Genomic DNA, 27,376 nt, shown 5'->3' with positions numbered 1-27,376 from the left:
GTGGTTTTGTCCTTTGAAGTTTGCCTAAAAAAGGCACTATAGGGGTGGCAAGAGCCTTAGCCAGTAACCTGAATCCCAGGGGCGACAGGTGCAGACCATCTCTGGCAAAGCATCGTGGTCTGTCAATCATGTCATCCCAGGCAGACAGATACTAGATCCCCTTTGAATGACACCATAAGCTTAGCCAATTGTTGAAGTCAATCATTTTATCCTTATATTGTGGTATCATTCTGGGCGAAGGCAGGATGCTACTCAGGGCTAGGGTCATACCTGCCTGGGCCACATGATCTGAGAGCTCTTCCATGTCTCTTTTCGTGTAGTCCAGGGAGGTACGTCTCAAATCATTCACTCCAACATGGACAATGACAGAGTCATATTTGTACTTGTTGTGGAGTGACTTGAGTGCATGCGTTATGTGGCGGATCCTGGCACCCGACAGGCAGCTGACTGTAATTTTCTCCTTATTCAACCTGGTGAGAGGGACATCAGTGTGCCGGACTATAGAGTCACCTATGACTAAAGTGTTAGGTACATTGTCTTGCCTTAGGGGCTGTTGCTGGGTAGCACACTGGTGTTGTGAACTATGTGACACATTGGTTGTGTTTGGTGTTTGTTTGCGTTTCAGCTTCAGAGGTCTTTGTTGCTTGGGCAGGTTACAGTTAAGGGCCTCTGCATATGTGGATTTAGTGTTGCTATATGTGGGTGTTGGTGGTGCGGGTTTAGAAGGGCTATGTGTTGCTTGAGGTGTAGTGTGGGTGTTAACCTTCTCCTCTTGACTGTTTAGCACAATCTTGGGTGGAGAGAGCTTTGCTTCCATTTTGGCTATGTAAGTGCATCTCTCACAGGTTGTAGTGTTGGGTGGTAGGAGGAGAGGGTTGTCTGTGTACATGAGGCAATTGCTGCATTGCCCCAGTATGCCCAGATTCACCAGGTGGACAGGAGAAATCACCGGAAGCTGACCCTTGGACATGCCTGGTTTGGGGCTTTTTTTTTTTTCTTTGTAAAGTATAGGAGTGGTTTCCTTAGCAAGGTACTTTGCAATTATAGGCTGTTTAGTGCCTACTATTAATTTCTCCTTGTTAACAAGGAGAGTTCAGTGTTTGTATGATTTTAAGGCTTCCTAGTGCTTTCCAGCAGGTATAAGAGAAAGTGCTAGTCACAGGGATGCTGAAAGGTAAGATTGAAAAGAATGCACTCTGCAGTGTGCACTAGAGAAGTTAGATGTGAAAGTAGGCAACTTGAGTTTTACCTGTTTAAAATGTTAAGGTTTAGTGGAGAGTTACTATTTTTAAAACAGCAAGATGGATTGAAAGGGGTGGTCACTTTTGTATTTTGGTACTATGAAATACTGTAGGATGGCCAATAAATTTAAATAATTGAAGGGGTGAGATTTCAAAAATGATGATTTTGTGATTACTCACATAAGCCAGTGAAAGTAGAGAGAAATGAGATATATGGTCAGATTAACATAAGAGGCGGGCAACTAGAAAGACAGTGGTATTTAACAAGACAACTTAAATGGGTGGGAGGGTGGGAAAAAATTCTGCCCGACTCAGAACAGAGAGAGCTGTGGTCTCTTTTGAAGTTTTAATATGCTGTTAAAACAGAATGCAAGCAAAACACAAGGTAAAGAAAACAAACTACAGTATTCAAAATATAGAAAGGCAATACAGTAATATAAAAAATAAAAGCAAACTAACCTTTCCTTCACAGCAAAATGTAGCAGAGTCTGGATGAGCCTTTCTGCATTCTGTTTACCTCTCCCCTAAACAGCAAATGCAGCAGGTACTTCGCTCTGATCCCTCCCCCGAAGGGGAGTCACCCAGGGGTGCCCTGGTCCATGATTGGCCCCTGGGTCTCCTGTATGCATTTCATCCGGTCCCACTGATACCCAAGGTCCTACAGAAAGCTGGCAGGTTGAAGACCAATCTTGTTGGCCTCGTCAGGTGTGGTTCGCCTTTCTGTGGTCTCAGAGCAAATATCCTCCATGGATATTGAATCCCAGACAGGATCTCATTTCACATCCGGTGGAATGTCAGAATCCCATTCTCCGGTCACTCAAATTAACTGCTTGGTTTCTCCACTTCCATTGATTTTGGTTAAGTCCAGGCTTCCCTCTACTGTCAGTGAAGTAATTTTCAAAAGCCGTCCACCAAGAAAGTATATTGCAGCAAGTGGGAAAGGTTTTCCATTTGGGCATCAGAGTATAGATCCTTTTTCTGCATCAGTCTCCGATATCCTCATGTTTTTGAGTTCTGTCTTTCATGAGGGAGCAAGTCTTTCCACAGTTAAGGTTCAACTTGTGGCCATCACTAACTTTCATATCGGGAAGGGAATTAACTCCTCTACCTTTTCTTCCAGACTTTGTCGTGCTTTCTTAAAAGTAGTCTTTCATCTGAGATATCTGATCTTTCTCCACCTTGGGATCTTACTTTAGTGTTGCAGGGTCTTACCCAGAAACCCTTCGAACCTGCTAGTTCTTGCGAGCTGAAGTACTTGTCTTGGAAGACTGCTTGCCTTCCGGCTATCACGTCAGCCAAGAGAGTTTCGGAATTGCAAGCTTTGTCGTCAGAACCTCCTCTATACATTACCTTTAAGGATAGAGTTTCCCTCAGAACAAATCCTTCCTTCATTCCTAAGGTTACTTCAGAGATTAACCTGAATCAGACCATTCCTTTACCTATGTTCTTCCATAATTATTCTAATAAAGGCGAATATCTCTTGCATTCCTTGGACATTCACAGACAGTTAAGTTTCTATCTATATAGGACTAGACCTCATAGAAATTCATATCAACTGTTCATTGCCTTTTTGGCTAACAGATTGGAACAAGCTGTTTCTAGGGTTACATTAGCAAGTTGGATTACCGACTGTATTTTTATAGTTTACGCCCATTAAGGTAAACAACTTCCCTGTCTGGTTAGAGCACACTCAACTAGATGTATGTCAGACTTCTCTGTTAGACCTCCAATCGATTAGATCTGTGCTGCAGCTACTTGGTCCACAGCTCACACTTTTGTATCTCATTACAAGTTGGATATTATTTCCAGGAAGAGGGCATCCTTTGGTTTTGCGGTGCTCAGGCATATCCTTCCTTGAGGTCCTCCCAGGATTTCTGTAGCTGGGTAATCTGACCCATTCATGATGCATAATGAAATGGACAGCATCGGATTAGAAGCTATGTATGTACCATAACTTGGTATCTGTGTTGTCCAGTTTCATTATGTATCACTCCCACCCTCCTTCCCCCTTCCTTGTATGGCTGAGAGTATCCTAGAGGACTAAGGAACCCACTGGCTCCTGGTTTCGACTCCAGTAGGACTTTTTGTTTGTCTCTCTCCTATTTTGGGAGTATTCACCTTATGGTTAGGGCAGCAAATTCGATCTGAGGGTTTTTTAGGAAATGAGTCGTCGTGGGAGAGGGAGGAGTTTGAGGCTTGGATCCTATGTCTGAGAAATAGTCTGCTTGGATCTGAAGACCATTTGTGATGCATAATGAAATTGGACAATACAGATACCAAGTTATGGTACATACGTAACTTCTGTTACCGAGTGGCAGGTGATTTGTGCTCAATGCACCATCAAGCTGCCAGTTTCATTTCTTGAATTATGAAAGCTTGATGAGGCTGTTTTCATGGTCTCCTGTTCTAGAATGAGACAATTATTTCCATGCATTTTCTTAAGAATGTGTGCCTTGATCAAAGCAATGTAAAACATATGGTTACAATGTTAAGGCATATTCATATAAAATTGCATGCAGAATAGATAGCCTTTTTTGCAGTTTTATGCTTCTTAATTTAAATCTATTTGCAGCCTTTGCTTACTCTTCGAGACTTTGGATTATCGGACTTTAGGGTTAGCCACTTGGGTGAATTGTTTGACAGACTTCTTCCCTGCCAGCCTGCTGAGTTGAGCAACACCTCCACACTGTGGAAGACTTCCTATATTTCTTCACAAACATTTTTTCAAAATAAACATGGTAAGTTGTTTTTAAGCTTTGCTTAAGAAGACGGCACTGGTGGTTTGCACATTATGTATTATGTTATTGTCCTATATGTACTTTGGCCACATCGCTGACATCCCTACTTTAAAAGTATCCTGCTGTCATTATTAGGCTGTTTGACAGTAGTGCAGAAGGGTGGTGATTGCAGCACTGTGTATTTTTAAACCATTTTTAAGAAATTGTAGCATGACTTTATTAAAATTTTATTTCATACCTGTGCTGTTTAGAATTGTTAGAATTGTTCACATTTTATTGTGTGCATGTAATTGCTGTTTAGATTATACTAATTAATTTAAAAAAAAATGGTCAAACTTGCAGGTATTTTTCTTCTTGGGCCTTTACTGTAGGTGCATTCTTCCTCATTGGACAACTGTCGGTTGCAGGGTAAATAAACAGAAGTGGTCTTGTCTTTGGAGATTTGATAGCAGGTTCTTGTAGTGAGCTTTGTACAGACTGGTGGCTTTGTCTCTATTAGTCTCTGTCTGGATTTACTTCTGAAGACATTGTCTTTCTTTTAACATTAGTGCTCATATGTTATGCAAGTTGTACATGGCCCGATTTCATTCACATGTTTTTTTTCCAGATGTGTGGTTTGTCTGGTGCCAACATAGTTTTTCTCATGTTAATTGTAGATTTTTTTTTATCACTTGCTTTCTTTAAAAAAGCTTTTCTCCTAGATTCATGGCAAAGCAGGTATTTTCTACAAACTGTTGCAGGCAGATGATTGTAGGTAGTATTGAAAGTTTAGCATTAACATCATCTTTATAGGTTAAGCTTCATTGGCAAAAATGTTAACCGTTTGCTGCCAAATGATGGTGATACTAAAATATATTCTGTTTGTAAATAATTTAATAGAATGGAAGCTTATGACTTGTGTATTGTTGTTTTATTATTATGTGCATCATTAAAGTCTCAGGTTACTCTGTCATGCTTTCTCTGTATCAAGACACACCAACAACAGTGGTAGCTTCTTACTTTCTGCTTCCCTCCGGATCATAATTGCTGTTCTGTTAATGTCTAATGTTTGCCTCCCCTCCACCGAACCACATTGATCCCTATCTTTCAATTTTGGCATCACTTCTGCAATTCTTTTAGCCATTATAGGCATAAATATTTTATAATCTTGGTTTAGTATTTGAAATGGACCTGTATGAAGCTGGATCTTTACCTCTTTAGGTATTACAGCTACCACTGCTTTCTTCCAGGATGTTGGTGCTTCTCCTCCTCTTAAAATACTGTTAAACAAAATCTTCTAGATCTGTATCATTTTTTTTCTCTCCTAGCTTCCAAACTCAGTAATACCGTCTGTTCTTGTGGACTTTCCTGTAGATTGGTTATACATAATTTTTATCTCATCTCCTCTTATCCTGACTGTTAGTAATTGAGCCTCCTCTACCTCTAACCTTGGCATATTTAATTCTTTAATAAACATTTCCATATACACCTTTTCTTGATTTCCATATTTCTTTACTTTGTATAGACTTTCATATAATTTCCAAAATATTTGTAGTAGTTCTATAGGATCCCTTGTTATCTTCCTTGCTGTAGGCTCCCTACGCTTGGTGATAACCCTTTCTACTTTCTGTTGCCTGAGTCGTCATAGTAAAAGTTTTTGTGCTGTAGAGTTATCTAAAAAGAGTTGCTTAATGATGATCTTTCTAAACTCATGCATATTATCAAGGTAATCACTTATTTTCTATTTAACATTCTGCAGTTGCTCCTCTTCTATGAGATCCCCCTATTTTGCAATATAACATTTGTCAGTTCCTCTAAATAGTTCTTGTTACTTCTTAACCATATCTCCCTTTCTTTGATTTCCATCCTATTTTTACACTCCACTGTAATTTTATCCCACACTATTTTCAGAAGAATTGTCTGTCTTCTCTAATAACGCCTGAATAATTTCCACTACAAATTCATTAAATTCCTCCCTTTCCAACAGATAGGTGGGAAAGCGCCAGTGTCTCATTTTTTACCCTATGATGTTCATAGTGTTACACTGCTGCAGTCATCACACTTGGGTTATCCTGCCGTCAGGCGGTCCCGCAGTCGGCCAGAGTTCCAAAGTCTTGGTCCGGTGTCGGTTGCTGTCGCTTCTTCCCTGACGTCAGTGCGCCAGGGGTATATAAGAGGCATCTAACGCCATTTTCTTCAGTCTTTCTTGCCGCGTGGTGCCCGAAGTAGAAGCAGTTAGCAAGTGCTGGTCGGATGACTCCTGAGATTTTCAAATCGAATTTCAGACCGAAGTCTTCAATAAAGCTAAGTACCCCGTTGGGGAACCTTTTCTTGCCTCATTCCGATGTCAGAAAAAATTAACAATTGCATTTCTTGTGGGAAGCAAATACCTCATAAGGACTTTCACTCTTATTGTATTCCTTGCCTAGGCCCAGACCACGATGTCACAGTTGTCGGTTTTGTGCTAGGTTTAACAAACGAACTATTAAACGTCTGTTTGATTTCGCCCAACAATATTTTGGTAGGAAATTTAATTATACCATGCCATCGGAGCAACCGACCGGAATGCATAAAAAACGCAAAGATAAGGACAGGCAGCCGAGACCCAAACCAGACTCTGAGGCCGCTGCTAGGCCAGTCGCCGGTTCTCCGGTTTTCAGTGAGGCGCCTACGCAGCCCCTGATGACTGCTGATTTAGAACTCCAGGCGGCATCCGATTCCCAAGCGGAGATTGCTAGGCCTCCACAGCCTTTATCTTTAGGCCCTTCCGACTCCATGGCTGAAGGAGATTCAGGTGCAGTTGAAATGCCTTCAGTTGCAGAAGGTGTCTTCAGACTGACTACACTCACTATTAAATCCTATGCAAAGCTGAAAACTCCTTTAAAAGCAAAGAAGACTGTTCAGCAGTCTCCAGTACAAGGCCTCATGCCTAAGAAACAGAGGCTTAAGATGGCAGAAGACTTAATTACCCTAATCAGGGGTTCCCATCCCCCTCCTGATAAAAGGCCTAGACAGGAGGATGAGTACGCTTCCTCTGACCAGGTTTCAATTTCCTCAGATTCTTCTGAGGAACAGGAATACTCTTTTTCTCCCTTATGAAGACTCTGATGCTGAAGAGTCTATTCCTTCAGCATCTCCCCCAGAAGACTACTCTTTTGGGGAAACTTTACATACCATGAGGGAACATTTCCACTGGGAAGGCCAGGATTACTCTGATTCTAAGAAAAGGCTCCGAGAGTTCCTTTTACTACCCCAGCACAGAGTACTTGCTATTCCACCCTTGTTAGACATTGTGGATGATGTTTATTCAGAATCTAGCCTTAACCCAGATTCACTGCCTCCTGCACCAGCCAAACCAGACAGATACTACAGAGTCCCTGAATCACACAAATTCCTATATAAAAGCCCTGTTGCTGACCCAGAAACCATTTCCCAGGGTCCCAAAGGGGTTAAGGCCTCTATTGCTAAAAATCCTGTACCCTCTGAAAGGGATTCTAGAGCACTAGACAGATGGGGAAAGAATGTATATACCTCAGCTACTCTAGCTATGAGGGCCTTAAATTGCCAGTTTCACATGCTGAAATATCAACAATATTTGATGTCTGAATTAAAACAAAAAATGATCACACATACAGATTAGCCTGATTACAAGGAAATGCAAGATTTGTTGCATGCAGCTGAACAAGTGGGAAAACATACTTTGCGATGAGGATTTGATTCATTGGAAGCTTCTTGTAGAGCAGCAGTGACAGGGTCTGTCATACGTAGGCATGCTTGGTTAAAAGAACAAACTTTACCTGATCATATTAAAGCAAAGTTATTGGATGCACCTTTACAGCAGGATGTTTTATTTGGTGTAAAAGCAGAAGAGGTTTTAAAGAAAATGGAGTATAAGGCAAAATCTATGCAGACGCTCGAGGATTTTTTACAGGTTCAACCCCCTCGTTTCAGCAGAAAATGGCCAACCAAAAACTGGTCCTTTCCAGCTTCTGACAGACCACAGAGGGGCAAATACAGACGCCCAAGGGGCAGAGGTCAGTCGCAAGGCTCTTACAAGCCTCGACAATGGGGTGCCACAACCCAGAAAGGAGGAGAAGACAGGTCTCAAACTATCAGAAGACAAACAGTGACTTACCCCTCAGACTGCCAAGCAAATCCCTCTTGGCAGCTCCCTTGGGAGGAAAACTAGCACTTTTTGCAGACAACTGGCACATCATCACAAAAGACAAATGGGTCCTAAATATTGTATCTCAAGGATACAGATTCCACTTTCACACTTTACCAAGGATAAAAGGAATGCCAAACCTGCCACCAAATCAATGGGCAGAGGCTCAAAAACAAATTACAGCTCTCATGGACATGAGAGCCATTCAACAGGTTCCTACACAGGAGCAAGGACAAGGATTTTACTCGACTCTTTCTAGTTCCCCGAAAGGACAAAGCCTGGAGACCCATTCTGGACCTCTCAATTCTAAACACCTATCTGGACGTACCCAAATTCAAGATGCTAACACTACAGCAACTTCTTCCCATGCTGGGCAAGAAGGCTTGGCTAGTAACGTTGGACCTCAAGGAGGCATACCTGCATGTCCCTATCAGACAAAATTGCAGAGGATACCTCCAATTTATAGCAGGTTCAACCCATTACCAATTCTCTGAACTGCCCTTTGGCTTATCTACTGTGCTCAGGGTCTTCACAAAATGCCTGGCACCAGTAATTGCATACTGCAGACAAAGAGGAATTCAAATATATCCATACCTGGACGACTGCCTTATTCAAGCAGAAAGCAAGGGCATTCTTTTAAAGCATCTGGCATTTGTCAGAAACCTATTAAGTTGCCTAGGGTACACAGTAAACGAAAAGAAGTCAAAACTAGTGCCCTCACAAGACATAATATTCCTGGGTGCCAGCTTAAATACAACGGCCCAGATGGCTTATCTCATGCCAGACAAGCAAGGACAACTGACTCAATACTTCAAAATAATGGCAACAAAGACCCAACTCCCTGCAAGAAAAATTCTGCAGGCCTTGGGATTCATGGCATCTTGCCATACTACTAATACCATATGCAAAACTGCATATGAGGAAATTACAATGGTACCTGAAAAGCGTATGGGCTCAGTACAGCCACAGCTTGGAAACGATAATACCACTCATTCCCTGCCTTCAGCAGGAGTTTCTATGGTGTGCTCAGGCATGTCACCTCTACAAGGGTCAGCCTTTTATCTTACCCACAGCCAGGCAAACTATAACAACAGATCCATCGGATTATGCCTGGGGAGCACACATGGCAGGACGGTGTATTCAGGGCAAATGGTCTGCAGATCAAAGGCATCTACATATCAATCAAAAAGAGATGCTAGCTGTACAAAATGCCCTTACAGCTTTCAAGGACCTTCTACATCCAGGACAACTCCTAATAAAGACGGACAACACCACAGTGATGTGGTACATTTACAAGCAAGGGGGCACAAATTCCTACCCTCTATGCAGGCAAGCAATGCCCTTGTGGAACACAGCACTGACCTACCAAGTTCAACTACAAGCACAATTCCTGCCAGGAAAGAAAAACACATTGGCAGACGATCTAAGCAGAAACATCGTAGATCCTCATGAGTGGAAACCAGATCCACAAGTATTCGCAATGATAACTCAAAAATGGGGGAGCCCAGACATAGATCTGTTTGCCTCCCCCCAAAACTACCAACTACGGAAATTTTGCACAAGGACATACCACACACTAGCTTGGAAAGTGGACGCCCTCTCATTCAGTTGGAAAACATCAACAGTGTATGCCTTTCCTCCACTGCCTCTTCTGGCAAAGGGGCTGCTGAAAGCCAGATTAGAGAGGCCACAAATGATACTCATTGCTCCAGACTGGCCACGCCAACACTAGTATCCAATACTAAGGAACATGGCTCAAGGCCCACCATGGATTTTACCTCAAATTCCTCACCTGCTCACTCAGCAAAACAATCAGATTCTACACAGCTAGCTCAAGACTTTAAATCTGGCTGCATGGCAAATTACCTAAACAACCAGTCAACACTTCTTTCTAAAGCTGTTATGGATGTCATTCTAGAGACCAGGAGGCCCAGCACCAGGAAAGCCTATTCAGACAAATGGAAAAGATTCTGCGCCTGGAACCAGGCTAAAGGCCAAAATCCCCTTGTCCCAAATATTCCTCAGATTCTACAATATTTAACTGAGATGTTGCACAAAGGACTTTACTTTTCATCTATTAAGATCCACGCCTCAGCTATTTCAGCTCAATACAACACGGATCCTCCTATTTTTTCACATCCATTACTAAGACAGTACCTCAGAGGGGCTAAGAACATAAGACCGCCCCGGAGAGCACCAACACCAACTTGGGATGTCAACTTTGTTTTGGAAAAACTTACACTACCGCCCTTTGAACCAACTTTTACAGCTGATTTATAGTGTCTATCATGGAAAACTGCCCTGTTGCTAGCAATAACTTCAGCACGAAGAGTCTCAGAGCTACAGGCCCTAATGGCAGTGGAGCCTTTCATCATTTTTCATCAAGACAGAGTCGCTTTACGAACTAACCCTTCCTTTATGCCAAAGGTGGTATCCAGTGTGGCCCTAAACCAAACCATTCTTTTGCCCACCTTTTATCCAAACCCCCAGAACAAAGGGGAAAGGCTACTGCACTCTTTGGACATTCACAGGCAATTACATTACTACTTGGATAAAACTAAGGCTTTCAGAAAATCTGACCAGCTCTTTGTATCCTAAGCTGCAGGATCACAAGGAAAGGCTATCTCAAAACAGACCATTTCAAAATGGATAGGACATTGTATCCGTTTCTGCTACACACACCATGGGAAACCTGTACCTGGTAACATTAAGCCCCATTCCACTAGGGTACAGCAACATCAACAGCCTTCCTCAGAGGGGTACCAGCCAAGGATATTTTGGAGGCTGCAACTTGGAGTTCAGTGCACACCTTCACCAAGCACCATCACTTACCTCTATACTCTAAAACCAGAGCTGGCTTTGCCACTGCAGTTCTGCAGGGCCTACTAGCTTCTCCAAACCCTGTTTAGTTCCACCGCCCATCCTTAGCTTTGGGATTCAACCCAAGTGTGATGACTGCAGCAGTGTAACACGATGAACATAGTACAGTTTTGTACTTACCGTAAATGTAGATGTTAGAGTGTTCACACTGCTGCAGTCCAGGTTACCCTCCCTCCATCCCCTCTGACCTAGCTGAACTTTTCTATACCTGTCTATCCTGTACAACCTTTGCGGTGTATTTGCTTCTAACTGAAGGTATTCCTTTTATTCCTTTTATATGTTTTTTTAGCAATATGTATTGCTTACCTACTTGGGGGCACCTGACATCTGGGGCAAGAAAAACTGAAGAAAATGGCATTGGATGCCTCTTGCATACCCCTGGCGCACTGACGTCAGGGAAGAAGCGACAGCAACCGACGCCGGACCAAGACTTTGGAACTCTGGCCGACTGCGGGACCGCCTGACGGCAGGATAACCCAAGTGTGATGACTACAGCAGTGTGAACACTCGAACATCTACATTTATGGTAGGTACAAAACTGTACTTTTTTATTGGTGCATGATCTGAAATAGTTACTGTGTGTGTCAAGACCTTCAATTAAATGCACGTGTTCCTGTGAAATGTAAATTCTATCAAGCCTAGCACAGTTTTTGTATCTTGGGTAATAATAAGTAAATTCACTCCAGAGTCCTAGGACTGAATTCTTATATTCCATGCTAAATATTTTCATGCATTTCTTTAAAAATCTACCCTCCTTTGTTTATATTTTCACTTCTGCCCCACCCAAAACACATCTTCACTATTGAAATCAAATTCCAATCTCCGCCTATAAGTAATATTCCCTGATGAAAGCTGACCATTTCTCCCAGAATTTTTTAAGATCCATAATAGCAGATGTTATGTGATCCTATCTCGCCTACATTCTGACTGATGGGTTCGGAGCCGATCCCTCGGCTCCGACTCGGCACGCTTATGCTATAGAGCGAGGCCTCTAATTGGCTGAGCTATCTTTATCCCAGGATGCACCACCACTAATCCCCCAGATCTCGTTTGCCACTTACAGAGCTTGGACGTGGTCTCAACATTGGCTGGGCTAAGTACTATTTATTAGGCTTTTTCCTGTCAGTATTTGCTTCATTTAAACCCAAAAGCTGTTTTAACGGCTATTCTTTGTGTACAAGTGTTTTTGTGAAATTTGGTTGAGATTTTCGTGTTTTTTCCTGTCAGAGAAGGTTCCCGTTTAAGTTAGAGGGGCCTTCCCCTGTGGTTTCTACTACCTTAGTGGTTGTGTGTGGGTCAAGTACCCGTTTAAGTTAGAGGGTCTTGACCCTCTTTTTCTCCCTTTCTCTTTGAACAGTCTTGTTTTAAAAAAAAAAAAAAAAAAAAAAAAAAAAAAGTTCTTAGTTTAAATATTTAACACTAATCTAGTGGTATATATATTTTTTTCTTGTGTGTCAAACCCTTTGTTTGCTTAGTTGTGGTTATCTGTATTTAGCCTGATTATGTCTAAAGAACATAAACCCTCCGGGTTTAAAAAATGCACGAGGTGTGACTTCAAAATGTCCATAACGGACGACCACGCCTCGTGCGTCTATTGTCTAGGTGCTAAACATCTGCAAGAGTCGTGCAGTGTATGCCATGCGTTCTCTTCCAGAGTCCTCCAGGAGAGGAAAAACAAATTAATCCTCAAAGGATTAATCAAGCCTTCCTTCGAGGAGGCTTTATCTTCCTCTCCGTCTCCTTCTAAAAAGAGGAAAGCGTCGGCTCCGACCAGTCAGTCGGAACCGACCGCTAAGAAAACTAAGCAGACTTCTCCATCGGCTCCACGGACTTCGGAGCCGAGGTCTGAACGGTCTGCCTCGATGTCTCCAGCCTCGACCCCTCTGGTTTCGGAGCCGAGGTCTGGGCCATCAAGAGGCGGGTCACCCTCATCGGCTCCACTGATATTGGAGCCGATAAGGGTTATCGGCTCAGACTCTTCCCCCTCTGAGCCGAAGTCCTTATCGGCACCGAGGGAAATTTCCTTGAAAGTTTCCTCGGAGCCGATAATTGTTGAGTCATTTCGGAGCCGGTCCCCGAGCCCTTCGGAGCCGATGGAGAAATCGGTTCGGGCCCGATTGGTATCCTCGAGATCATCCAAGATGTCTGATTCGGACATCGACAGGGTGCTCCTTCGACTCTTCCAGTCTCCGGTGTTCCAAAAGATGGTTTCGGCTCCAGCCCATTTGGCTTCAGAGCCGATGGTCCACTCCCCTACTGTATTTCCTCCTCCAACAGCTTCGGCACCGTTGGAGCAGGTGCTGGTGGAACCAGTGGAGGTGTTAAGGTCGGGCCCGACCCTTGCTCCGACTCCGGCTCTTGGGTCGGAGTTCAGTGCACGGACTTCTTCCTTCGGCCCTGGGGGGGAGGCTTCGGGATTGATGCTTTCGGTCCCAAGTCTTCCTCTTGGTGCGTCGGCGGCGGGAGTACCGTCCACTGTTGTGGCCACGGAGGGGAGACCCTCCCAGGATTCTGGTGGTCCCGCCTTCAGGGCTATGAGGAGTGCTTTAGCCAAATCTTCCTTGGCTACCTCCACAGTTTCCCCAGCTCCTTCCCTACATTTGGAGACTGGGTCGTTGGCAGTCCCCCTGTCCGTAGACAGCGGAGCCCCTGGGCCTCAGGTTACCCCCACTGGGGTTTCTCCCCCTCCTGGAGGTCCTTCTGAAGCCTCTTCGGAAGAACCTCCCAGGAAGAGAACGTGCAAGAGGAAGCACGTTGACTCCCCTGATGAGTCTCTGACATCTGACACTGATCTCGATGATGCAGAAGGGTCCCCCAAGTCGTCCTCGGATGATGTCTCCTTTGCAGACATCCTGGAAGCCCTAAAACGAGGCGGTTGGCAGTCCAAACCTCCCTCTGCTGATGAGTCGGTGTTCCTGAAGTCCTTCGGGGCTCAGCCCTCCGCCTCCTGGTTGTCTCCACCCTTCGACGAGCTCTTGGATTTGATCTGTCGAAGGGCGTGGGAACACCCAGACTCTGTGGAACCGGTGCCCGCTCGTCCGAACAAATTTCTCTCGGCGCCCCCGGATAGAGAGTTCCTTACTAAAGGTGTGGCTGCAGATGCTATGGTGGTGGCATCTGCTACCCAGCAAGATGTAGCAGAGGCTTCTACGTCCATCCATCCTCCTAATAAGGAGTCTAGGAGCATGGATCGCACGAAAGCGCACCCTTAGTTCAGCGGCCTTTACACTGAGGTCTTTGAACTACCTGACGCACTTTACGAGATTTCAGAGGGATCTGATTAAGGAGCTATCCGATACCCTCTTGGGTAACCTGCCTGAGGAGCTGGCCCAGTCGGTTGGATCTCAGCTGGCTACAATGTCGTCCATTTCGAACTCGTCCATGAGGCTCATTTCAGATGCGGCAAGGCGAGTAGAGCGGCGGGTACAGGCATTGCTCTACGGAGACCAGCCTGGCTCCGCCTGTGTCATTTCGCGGAGGCCTTTAAGTCTTCATTTGCCGACGCCCCCTTTGATGGGTCCTCCCTGTTTGGACCCAAGGTAAAAGACACACTTACCCGCTGTGAACAGGTAGGTAAGACTCTGACTGCCGTAGGGGCACGATTTTCCACTCCCTTTCGGCCTTATCCCAAGGCTAAAAGAGGAGGGAAAATGTGGTTCCGTAGATCTCAGAAGTCTTACCCCTCTCAGCAGGAAGGTTCCCCCTCCAGAGGCAGAGGAGGGGGAAATTGTTCATGGCTCTCTAAAGAAACTAAAAAGCTAATTCTCTCCAGAAATAAAGTCTGGGCTAAATGGAGAAACCATAGAAATTCCCTTGACCTTCTTCATTTCCGCCAACTTAGAAACTCAACTAAAAAAGCAATAATTACTGACAAAAAAACCTACTACTGCAAACTTCAACAAACTCATCATAACAACCCCAAACAGTTTTGGTCATCTATAAATAGACTCCTCTCCCCAGGAACATCCAAAACTCCCACCCCTCTCAATGCCGACCCAGATACTCCCCACCTCACTGCAAATGCTTTCAACTCTTTTTTTACTGACACTATTCTATCACTAGCTAAACAACTTAGCACTAATAACTCCAGCCCACCTATAATCCAAACACACCCTTCAAATAACTTTAAAATACAACCTATTCCTACATCTTTCATCTCTAGACTTATCCACAAACTGAAGCCTTGTACCCCTTCTGCTGACAAGCTCCCTTCACTTTTTCTCCAAAAAGCTGCCAAAGAAATTGCATATCCAGTATCTATACTTATAAACAGGACAATCCAAGAGGGAACCATCCCAGACATCTGGAAAATATCCCATATTATCCCTTTACATATAGGTGGAAACTCCATTGAGTACTCAAACTATAGACCAATTGCCCTCCTTTCTCCCTTAGCAAAAATAATGGAAAACTGTATTCACCAACAACTTTTACAGCATCTCTCTCAAAACAACATAATAGCAAACTGTCAACACGGTTTCAGACCACATCACAGTACTACCACTGCTCTCCTATCATTTGTAGATACTATTAACAGGAACCGCAACGACAACCTTCTCTCTTCTGCTCTCTTCATTGACCTCTCTAAAGCTTTCGATATGGTCAACCACTCCATTTTAATTAACACTCTTACATCCCTCTCCTTTGATAATCTTGCCATTAACTGGTTTACATCCTACCTTGGCAATAGACAGCAAGCAGTTCGTTGGGAAAACCAAATTTCCTCACTCACACCCGTTTCCATCGGTGTACCTCAGGGCTCCATTCTAGGACCTCTTCTCTTCTCCCTGTTCATCAATGATCTTCACTTAGCAATTCCTCAATCTACCTGCATTCAATATGCAGATGACTCCACCCTTATCTGCTCTGCTTCATCTCCTAATGAACTTTCATCTATTACTCAAAATGTCTTCAACACTATAGAAACTTGGTTCACCAGACGCAACCTCCTCCTCAATGCCAAAAAAACTAAACTTCTCCTTTTCTCTCCTAGCACTAGATCCACCCCCTTGGACTTCACCATCTCCTCAAATAATGCCACTCTCATTGCTCCTGATCCAACAACAAAATTATTAGGAATAACAATTGATAACAACCTCTCCTTTGACCAGCATATCAACAACACCATTAAAACAGTCAATAGAAAAATAGGAAGCCTATATAGAATTAAACCTTTCCTAACATCATCATCCAGAGCGAAGATTGCCCACTCATCTTTTGTCTACTCTTCTTTATGCCTCACCAATTTTTACTAACCTTAAGAAAGCCAACCTTAACAAACTGGCTACTTGCTACAACAACATTGCCCGTTTTGCCACTAGTAACCCTTTTAGAACTCATCACTGTATTAACCTGAAACTTCTAGGCTGGCTTGAACTACAAAACCTTCTGTTAATCCCTCAACTCACTATTGCCCATAAAATCTTATACCAACCAAACAAAACCCCTATTCTTTCTAAACTTTTAATCCCTTATAACAACCTAAACTCCCTTCGCTCATCCAGTAAACTTATGGCTACTATAACAAAGACTTATAATTCCGCCGGTGACTCTCTCTTCAATAATACTGTAGGAAGGAACTGGAATCTGCTTCCTAGCGACATAACACTTACTACATCTCTGCCTCTCTTTAAACACAAAATCAAAGATTACTTCCAAAGCCACTGGCTCTGTTCCTGTTCAAAACCTGACTAATCCTTTACCTCCTCTGCACTTTCCTACTACTCTGCACTTTCCTACTACTTTACTTTCCCTCTCTCTTACTGTATCTGCTTCAGTCTACCTCCTTTTAGAGTATTTTGTTTCTTCTTACCTCTATGCTAACATGTCACTACTTTCCCTTCTCTTTTCTTATACTGCTTCCCTTCCTCCTCTCCTATTTTAGTGCTTCTCTTTCTCCTTCTGTTACTAAGATTAGTTCTTTATAATATTATTAATCGATTTTTGCTCTCTGTTTTCTGCCTTGTTCTTGATGTTATTTCAGCTAATTAATGTTATTTTTAGAAATGTGATCCTCTCTTTGTATATATCTGTTATTGGGTACTATATTTTTTATTTGTCTATTCATCTATGATGATTTTGTCCATTTGCTTGTCTATTGTAACGTTTTTTGTTCAATTTTATGTGGAGCTTTTCTCCCCGGGCCTCTACTGAAAATGGAAATGTATCCAGCTAGACTAGCCCGGTCAACAAATGTAAAATAAATAAAATAAATAAATTCATCCGGAAGACGCCGTCCCAGAGGCGGCAGAGGCCCTCGCAACACTGGAGACCGCGAGTCCTTTCGTGGCTCTTCAGCTTTTCATAGTCCCTGAGGGATTGCCCGGCTGTGCTGCTCGGAGCCAGTCGGGGTCGTTCTCAAGCACCTGAAGGCCTGGGAAGGGATCACTCAGGACCGATGGGTGCTTCGGATTATCGCCGGAGGTTACTCCATCCCATTCTCTCACCCCCCCCCCTCAGTCCAAAAAAATCCCGGACCCGCCACCCAGTCAACGGGATACCGCAGCCTCAGAAATTTCAAAGCTGCTGCAAAAAGGAGTCATCCAACCGGTCCCCGCAGACCAGATCGGATTAGGGACTTACTCAAGATTCTTTTTGGTGCCAAAAAAGACCGGGGACTTGAGGCCCATTTTGGACCTAAGCATCCTAAACCGTTCAGTCAGGAAGTCCAAGTTCCGAATAGTCACTCTACAAACCATTCTCCCATTGTTGGAGAAGGGTGTTTGGATGTGCTCCATAGATCTCAAGGACGCGTATTATCATATCAGGATACACCAAACGTCCAGGAGACATCTGCGCTTCAGCCTAGGAGGCAGTCATTTTCAGTTCCGTGCTCTGCCCTTTGGTCTCACCACAGCCCCCCAGGGTGTTCACCAAATGCTTGGCAGTAGTGACTGCTCACCTGAGAAGTCTAGGATTCCAGGTGTTTCCGTACCTAGACGACTGGCTCCTAACTGCCACCTCCAAGCATCTACTTCTGCGGAGCCTACAAGCCACTATATCACTGGGCAATTCCCTTGGAATCACCTTCAATTGGCCAAAGTCTGTGTTGCGGCCATCTCAAAGAATAAGATTCATAGGGGTAGAGATAGATTCAAACCAGATGCGGGTCTATCTACCTACAGACAGAATTCAAACCATTCAAAATCAAGTTCGAGCCTTACTCCCCAGGTCCAAAGCCCCAGCCAGAATGGTCCTGCAGCTATTGGGATCCATGTCTGCCACGGGTCTGCTAGTTCCCTTGGCAAGGTTGCACATGAGAATCCTCCAGTGGCTTCTTTCAACTCAGTGGTCCTTTCAGGAACTCCCTCTCAATCACCTCATATGGATCACGGAATCTTGCAAACGGGACCTTCGCTGGTGGCTAGTGTCCTCCAATTTGGATCAGGGACGACCCTTTGTTCTTCCTCCTCCGGCCACTTTGACCACGGACGCCTCCCAGATGGGGTGGGGGGGGCATTCCCTGGGCAGGTCAGTCCAAGGCAAATGGCACCCGGAAGAGACTCCTCTTCATATCAACATCCTAGAAATGAGGGCAGTACTCCTGTCCCTTCAAGCCCTTCACGATTATCTCCCTCAGGGCGTAATTGCTGTTCACTCAGACAACATGTCAGTTGTCTGGTACCTGAACAAACAGGGAGGGACCAGATCCTATCCTCTTTGCAGAGAAGCCATGAGAGTTTGGGAATGGGCAGTCTCGACCAAACGCTTCCTAGTGGCTACTCACATACCGGGCAAGTCCAATGTCATAGCCGACAGATTGAGCAGAACCATCCTCTCTCCTCACGAATGGTCTCTGAATATGACAGTTGCAAGGCAGATTTTCAGCGAATGGGGAGTTCCGTGTTGCGACCTCTTTGCGACTCCTCTGAATGCGAAGTGCAAAGAATTTTTCTCCCTAACCCGGCCCGGGAAGAGCCCCATGGACGCATTAGTCCATCCTTGGCCCACCGGCCAGCTTTATGCCTTCCCTCCAGTTCCTCTCCTCCCCAGGGTGATTCAAAAGGCATCTCTCTTAGGGAGCAAGATGATCTTAATTGCTCCTTACTGGCCTCGTCAAGTGTGGTTCCCCTATCTTCGGAAACATGCTCTGGAAGGTCCATGGTTCCTGGACCAGGTCCCAGACCTACTGATTCATCAGTCGGGACTATTACACCAGTCCCTACACACCTTAAAATTGACGGCCTGGCTCCTCTTCTTCCGACGATAGTCAGGAGTCATACACTGGATCCAGATGTTGTGCACATATTATCTTCAGCCCACAAGTCTGCTACAAAGAAACTGTATTCTAGCAAATGGAAAAGGTTTGCTATTTGGGCTCAACTCCGGGGCCTGGACCCCATTTCTACTTCCGTGGCAGAAGTACTAAAATTTCTGACCTCTCTTTTCAATCAAGGCTCTTCAGTTTCTACCATCAAAGTACAATTGGCAGCAATTTCTAATTTTCATGAATCCATAGACCCACCTTTAATGAGCAACAGATTGTGTAAGACCTTCTTGAAAGGTGCTGCTCTATTAAGACCTCAGATTTCTCATCCTGCACCTCCATGGGATCTCGATATAGTGTTGCGTGCCTTGACTTCTTTTCCCTTTGAACCGGCAGCTACCTGTGATCTAAAGATTCTATCATGGAAGACAGCCTTTCTAGTGGCGATTACTTCAGCCAGAAGGGTTTCAGAGCTTCAAGCTTTGTCAGTAAAACCCCCGTACTTGGTTTTTCATACAGACAGAGTATCCCTCAGACCAAATCCTTCTTTTGTTCCTAAAGTTTGTTCTACTTTATGCTTGCAACAATCGTTAGAGCTTCCAGTTTTTTTCCCAAAATACTCTAATAAAGCGGAGTTTATATTCCACACACTAGATGTCCACAGACAGTTACGTTTTTATTTAGATAGGACCAAACAAACAAGGAAAACAGATCAGTTGTTTGTATCCTTTGCAGAAAACAAATTGGGCAACGCTGTCACAAAGGTCACTATCGCCAAATGGATCAGGGACTGTATTACTCTAGCTTATATTTATTCTAACAAAGAGCTTACCACCTCTGTCAAGGCTCATTCTACAAGGGCTATGGCTACTTCGGTAGCATTTCATTCTAGGCTTGCTATTGGTGACATTTGTGCTGCGGCTACATGGTCTTCCCCGCACACCTTCATTTCCCACTACAAATTAGATGTGGCATCTAGAGGACAAGCTTCATTTGGTTCCACAGTGCTCAGGAGTGTTTTCCAATGAGCCACCCGGGATTTAGGTGCTAGGGACGCTGTCCCATCAGTCAGAATGTAGGCGAGATAGGATCACATAACATCTTTTAGTTATGTACTCACCATAACTTCAGATGTTTGGGATCCATCTCGCTACATTCCTATAACCCACCCTCCTTCCCCTTCCTTGGAGATCAGAGGATATCAGAAGGTCCGAATCCTGTTTCATCTTGAAACATCTAACAATGTTATATAAACAAGCTGTGCATGTGTGCATGAATGCGGACAAACAAGATCTGGGGGATTAGTGGTGGTGCATCCTGGGATAAAGATAGCTCAGCCAATTAGAGGCCTCGCTCTATAGCATAAGCGTGCCGAGTCGGAGCCGAGGGATCGGCTCCGAACCCATCAGTCAGAATGTAGGCGAGATGGATCCCAAACATCTGAAGTTATGGTGAGTACATAACTAAAAGTTTTTTTGTGGAATATAGTGTAATCCTCCTCCCTTGCCTCTAGATCTTCAGTGCTACAAATCTACCATTATTGTCTTTTTATCCCCCTGTTACTATTGGAGCTCCTCTTGCAATTAATATAAGTACTCTTCTCTTCCTTTGTCCCAGGTATTCTACTGAATAACCATCCTGAAAACCTTTATTCATCAAATTCACATGTATAGTTCTTTCCAGGTGTGTTTTCTACAGCAAAGCTATTTGCACTCTACAGTTTAATATAGTTCACTACTCTTTCTTTTTTGTATTTATCTTGAGACCATTAATGTTTGTAGACATTATAGAAAACATATTGCGAGAGTATTATTCCCACCTGTTTTGCATAACAATTTTTTTGTTAAATGTCTAGTTTCAGCTGTTGTGTTACATGCATGTACTGTTTAGCAGGTTAATCTTTTATACAGTTGCTTTTTGTCATCTCAATTTGAACCTATGTCGCATCTTCAGAACTTTTGTTTTATTGAAAACTCTCAAAGACACCCATAGCCAATACTCCCTAAAAGCCTATTAACAATGCACATAACTATGTACATCTTCAAATATTAAAGTTTTACCCTCCTAACAGGAACAGATGATGATCATCGTGTTTCACTGTTGCAGTCATTACATTTGGGTAATCTGCTGGCAGGTTGCCTTCAGTCGGCCTGATTAACAAAGTCTTGGGTCCTGCGTCGGTTGCTGTCCCGTCTTCCATGACGTCAGGTCATCAGGGGTATAAAACATGCAGCTGGCGCCAATACATCAGTCTTTCTTGCCGCGCGGTGCCTGAAGCAGAAGCAGTTTGCAAGTGCCGTTCGGCCGACTCCTGAAATTTTCGTTTTCGAGTTTCAGAACTGAAGTCTTCAACTAAAAGCTAAGTACCCCATTGGGGAAACTTTTTCTTGCTCCTTACCAATGTCAGTAAAAGTTAATAATTGTATGACTTGTGGGAAGCAAATGCCTCATAAGGATTCTCATTTGTACTGTATTCCTTGCCTAGGCCCTGACCACTGTGTACCCTGCTGTCGGTTTTGTGCTTTATTTAATCAGCGCACTATCCGTTGTCGGTACATTTTTGCTTCTAAATATTTTGGTTCTCTCTCTGATAGAGATTCCAGGGTGCTGGATAGATGGGAAAAGAAGGTTTATACGTCTGCAACCTTGGCAGTTAGGGCCGTAAACTGCCAGTTTCATATGCTTAGATATCAACAGCATTTTATGGGCCTATTGAAACAGAAAATTATGTTGATTTCTGATTGTGTGGAAAATAAAGAATTACAGGAATTATTGCATGCAGCAGAACAGGTTGGAAAACATACTTTGCAATGTGGTTTTGATTCCTTGGAGGCCTCTTGCAGGGCTGCAGTTACTGGATCTGTGATTAGAAGGCATGCCTGGCTCAAGGACCAAAATCTGCCTGATTCTGTTAAAGCTAAATTGTTGGATGCCCCTTTACAGCAATGTACTCTGTTTGGTAATAAGGCAGAAGAGGTTTTAAAGAAAATGGAAAGCAAAGGTAAATCTATGCAAACTGTAAAAGATTTCTTACAAGTGCAGCCTCCCAGATTCAGTAGGCACTGGCCTACTAAAAATTGGTCCTTTCCTGTGTCCAACAGAGCCTCTCAAGGCAAATCCAGGCGCTCAAAAGGCTCTAGATACCAATCACAGGGTTCTTACAGGTCAAAGAAATGGGGTGCCTCCACCTCCAAATCTGGAGGAAACAAAGCACAACCCTACAGTAAGCAGTCTCAATGACTTCCCTCTACCATCACCAAGCACTTATCTTTTGGCAGCCCCCTTGGGGGGGGGGGGGGATTAGCACTTCATGCTCAAAATTGGCAGTTAATTACCCAAGACAAGTGGGTATTCAACATAGTATTCCCAGGGGTACAGATTTCATTCCCATACTTTGCCATTTCCAAACGGTTGGCCAGATCTGCCACAATATCAATGAGCAGAGGCTCAGAAACAAGTTACGTCCCTCATGGATATGGGGGCTATTCAGCCAGTACCAGAACAGGAAAAGGAACAGGGTTTTTATTCAAGGCTGTTCCTGGTGCCCAGAAAAGACCATGCCTGGTGTCCAATACTGGACTTATCGATTTTTAACACGTTCCTGGACATTCCAAAAATCTGAAGTAGTTAACTTCATTTGCTCAGCAACCTGTGGGTATCGGGTCCGATTCGGATCCGAGCTGGCAGCTTTCCAAGCTAAAAGATCCAAGCTCCTATCCCCTACCCATAATTCCCTGCCATCTCCCTCTAATTCTCAAATCTCGTTTGTCGCGGCTTCCATAAGCTTCTCAGAACGAGCTCCGAGCGTAGTACTGTGAGTTTAGCTTTTAAATCTTGAATTTCTGTCAAACTTTCTCTAACTTTGTGTGTGAACTCCCTCTAATCTTTCTAGCCTTTTTTGGGTAGTTCTTTTAACTTTTGGTTAAGTTAGATTTATTCCTCTCCCCCCTCTGCGTGTGTGAAGGTGTGTGCTTGTGGGCCTATTTTTCTTTTTCCTCTTCTGTAATGGCTGAAGGCCTTAAAGCCATTTTCTCTAAATGTACCAAGTGTGGCCATAAGCTGTCCCCAGTGGATGGCCACACTTGGTGTGTCCTGTGCCTGGTGGTTGATCACCTCTCCTCGGGCTGCACTATTTGTGCAGCCTTCAACCCCAAGGCTTTGAAAGATAGGAGGTGGAAGCTTATTCTGGAGGGCCTTTTGTCCCTGGACTCTGCTTCGTCCTCCTCGGTGGCGCCAGCTGTGGCTGCCCCACCTGCCGCTTCTGATCCCCTGGCCGAGACTCAACCTCCCTCGCTGGCCCAGGAGGAAAGGGACAGCAGAAAGAAGGATAAAAAGGATAGGGAGAGAGAAACAAAGGCATCGCAGCCATAAGAGGCGGTCTGACTCTACCCCTTCGGCACCGCCATCCAAACAGCTTGCCTCTCCCCTTAAGGTCTCCGGGCCTTCCCCCTCCCGGCTCTGTTCTCCCTGGAGCCGGAGGAGGAGACCCGGTCACCTTCGAGGTCATCTAGGCGGCCTTCCCGGCCGGCTTCGGTGGCCTCATCTAGATCCACCAGAAGCTTATTGGATGCAGATATGGACCGGATGATGCGTCTATTTTTCCAGGCCCAGATGCAGATGGGAGTGCTGTTGCTCCCCCCCCCTCTCTGGGGGGGGGGGCTTGACACCTTTTTTCACCCCCATTGCTCCTTCTCCGACCCGCTTTCGGGGTTCAGAGCTGTCGGATCCGACTAGCTTCGGAGCCGGGGTAGGGTCAGCGGCGACAGTGTTTCCTACTTCGGTGCCGACTGTACCCTCGAGTCTGTGGGATCCATTTTTGGATCTGAGCTCTCGGGGCCGTGAGCTGAGCATCGGATCCAGAGGGGTCAGCGGGCCTTCGGCTCCGTTAATGTCGGGGCACACTACCCTTTCGGATCTGATCGGGTCACCTTCGGCGCCGGTCCGCACGTCTGATCCGAGGGGGACTGCTTTCGGATGCAAGGGAAAGCAGTTCCCCCTCGGCATTCGATGTCGTGGCATGGGTCCTTTCGAGGAATTCGAGGCCCCAGGCTTTTGCTACGGATCCACCTGCCATTCCCCCTCAGACAAGCTTGTCTTTCATCATCCGGCCCCAGGGACAGCCTGCGCCTACGTCCCAGATTGTTCCCGTAGAGGAACAGGACATTGTTGGTGAGGCCTCTTCGGACAGCCCCCCCCCCCCCCGAGGAGGTCCCTCACAAATGAAAGTGCAAGAGGAGGCACTTGGACTCACCTGAGTCCCTCACAGAGGGCACAGACTTAGAGGAAGGGGAAGGTTCCCCAAGGTCACCCCCCGAAGACGTCTCCTTCGGAGACATTATGGAAATGTTACGCATTAGAGGGGGGTGGTCTGCCCGAAAACCTTCCTCGGATGAGTCTGTGTTTCTGGAGGTGTTTGATGCAGGCCCATCTACCTCTTGGGTGTCCCCTCCCGCCGACCCCCTGGTAGACCTCATAACTACCAGGGCATGGAAGGAGCCGGACACTGTAGAGCCAATACCCAAGAGACTGGACAGGATCCTCAGCCCTCCCACGGACAGGACAGTTTGGAGCAAGGGTGCTCCAGTGGATGCCATGGTGGCGGCGGCTGCCACTAAAAAGGAATTGGCACAGGAGAGTTCCTCGGTGCATCCTCCAGACAAGGAGTCTCGGATGATGGACCGCTTGGGAAAGCGGATGTTCTCTTCAGCGACCTTCTCTGTAAGGTCACTGAATTATATGGCACATGTGATTCGGCTCCAGTGGGACCTGATTAAAGAGTACACTGGGTCACCCCCAGAATCCATGTCGGCCGAGGACAAGCGGACCTTCTCTGCTCGAATGGCCCCTCTCAAGTCAATCACCAACACATCTATGCGGCTTCTCTCCCATGTTACGGAGGGAGCAGCTAGAGCTAGCGGAATGGGTGTCGTCTTACGTAGACAGGCCTGCCTCAGTCTCTGCGATTTTGTGGAACCCTTCAAGGCGTCCTTCAAATGCCCCTTTTGACAGTTCTACGCCCTTCGGCAAAACCGTCCACGATACGCTCCTCCAGAGCGAGAAAGACGGGAAGAAGTCTGCCGTTGGGATCCACTTCTCGGCTCCTCAGAGGTCCTACTCCAGGAACCAAAGAGGACAAAAGAAGTTGTGGTTCCGGAAACTCAACAATCCCATTTCGCTCTAGTCCTTCAGAGGCAGAGGAGGACAGGGTGGATGCCGGCCCAGAGGCAGAGGGGGTCTGAAGAATTTTGGGTCGAGAGAGCCTTTTTCAGATCGAACCGTGCAGCAGCCCTGAGGGGTTGCCCGACTACTCCTCTCTGGAGGCAGTCGGGGGGGGGGCGCTTTTCGGAATACCTAGTGAAATGGGAGTCCATTACGACAGATCGCTGGGTGCTCTGAATCATATCCAGAGGCTATTAAATTCCTTTCCTGTCTTACCCTCCCCGATCAACAAAACTCCCCGATGTTCCACCCAATCAGAGGGAGGCAGCAGCATCAGAAATTTGAGGGCTGCTAAGAAAGAGCTATCCAGCGCGCCCCCCCCGAACAATCCGGATCAGGCTTTTACTCCAGGTTCTTTTTGGTGCCAAAAAAGACGGGGGACTTGCGACCCATTCTCGACCTGTCCACACTGAACCTGTCAGTCGCCAAAGAAAAATTCCGGATGGTCACTATTCAATCCATTCTCCCACTTTTGCAGGAGAACGACTGGATGGGCTCGATAGACCTCAAGGATGCGTACTACCACATTCTGATGGACAGACTATCTAGAAGGTTCTTCCGCTTTCGGCTGGGAGCCAGCCATTATCAGTTCAGGGTCTTACCCTTTGGTCTCACCACAGCCCCCAGGGTGTTCACCAAGGTCACGGCAGTTGTAGGGGCCCACCTGAGGCTTCAGGGAATACAGGTCTTTCCGTACCTGGACGACTGGCTCCTAACCGCCCCCACCAGGCATCAACTCTGCTCAGGCAGGGGCTACTTCGTACACCTAGCCCGCCACCTAGGGATCACGATAAACCACCAGAAATCCTCCCTTCAACCTACTCAAATTTTGGAATTCATAGGGGCCATGATAGACACTACTCAATCCAGAGTCTTTCTGACAGCGGACAGACTTCGCAGTCTAAGCCTTCACATTCTAGACCTCTTACAATCGTCAGCTCCCCCAGCGGAACTAGTTCTGAGGGCCCTGGGATCCATGGCAGCGGCCATCAATCTGTCGCCCTTCGCTCGCCTGAAGATGAGAATCCTTCAATGGACATTACAAGTTCAGTGGTCCATTCTTTTTCACCCCCTGTCTACACCTATTCCCCTCAGCAGGATTTGAAGGGAGTCGCTTCTTTGGTGGCTCCGCTCCAGAGATCTCAGAGGCGGCCACCCCTTCGTTATACCCCCTCCCCAAGTCACAGTGACCACGGATGCATCTCTCCTCTGGTGGGGGGGCATTGTATGGGCAGATCCGTCTAAGGCAAGTGGACTTTCACAGAGACCTCACTGCATATCAGTGTCCTGGAGATGAGGGCGGTGCTTCTAGCATTGCAGGCTCTCCATCCCCTTCTTCCTCCAGGAACTATTGCACTTCAAACAGACAACATGTCAGTAGTCTGGTACATAAACCGGTGGGAACCAGATCCTATCCACTTTGCAGGGAGGCAGTGAGAGTATGGGAATGGGCGATATCCACCAACCGCTTTCTCATAGCAATGCACATCCCGGGTCGGTCAAACATCTTGGTGGACAGGTTGAGTTGAACGATCCTCTCACCTTACGAGTGGTCTCTGAACCCAGCAGTAGCGAAACACATCTTCCTCGAATGGGGTCAACCTTGCTGCGATCTCTTCGCCTCACCTTCGAACACAAAGTGCAGCGAGTTCTTCACTCTGATTCCCCCGCCAGGTGAAGCCCCCAGAGATGCTCTAGTTCATGCTTTGCCATCCGGTCTTCTGTATGCTTATCCTCCTCCTCCATTGATGACAAAATTCTTGCAGAAAGCTCGTCGGTTGGGGAGCAGAGTTATCCTCATAGTCCCATTCTGGCCTCGTCAAACCTGGTTCCCTTACCTGCGGTCTCATTTAGTACATCCTCTCTGGATTTTAGTTTTAGATCCCAATCCAAGTCTGATCTCTCATCCTTTGGGATTGAAGACCCCCAACCTGGACTACCTCAAGCT

The 27,376-nt window shown here is 45.6% G+C and overlaps 1 protein-coding gene across 3 annotated transcripts in view; it reads left to right on the top strand.

Moving 5' to 3' along the window:
- YME1L1 (YME1 like 1 ATPase) overlaps positions 1-27,376 on the top strand; it is a 1,802,807-nt gene that overhangs the window by 269,947 nt on the left and 1,505,484 nt on the right. For all 3 annotated transcript variants that reach the window (XM_044064545.1, XM_044064544.1, XM_044064543.1), the window contains one exon: positions 3,814-3,979. In XM_044064545.1, the coding sequence (XP_043920480.1) occupies positions 3,814-3,979 (166 nt within the window). The remainder of the gene's footprint in view (positions 1-3,813; positions 3,980-27,376) is intronic.

This window comes from Protopterus annectens, chromosome 3.part0 (genome assembly GCF_019279795.1).
Source record: "Protopterus annectens isolate FY-2018-M chromosome 3.part0, PAN1.0, whole genome shotgun sequence".
Classification (NCBI taxonomy): Eukaryota; Metazoa; Chordata; order Ceratodontiformes; family Protopteridae; genus Protopterus; species Protopterus annectens.
The sequence above is the reverse complement of the archived record's forward strand: the minus strand, read 5'-3'. Positions and strand labels throughout refer to the sequence as shown.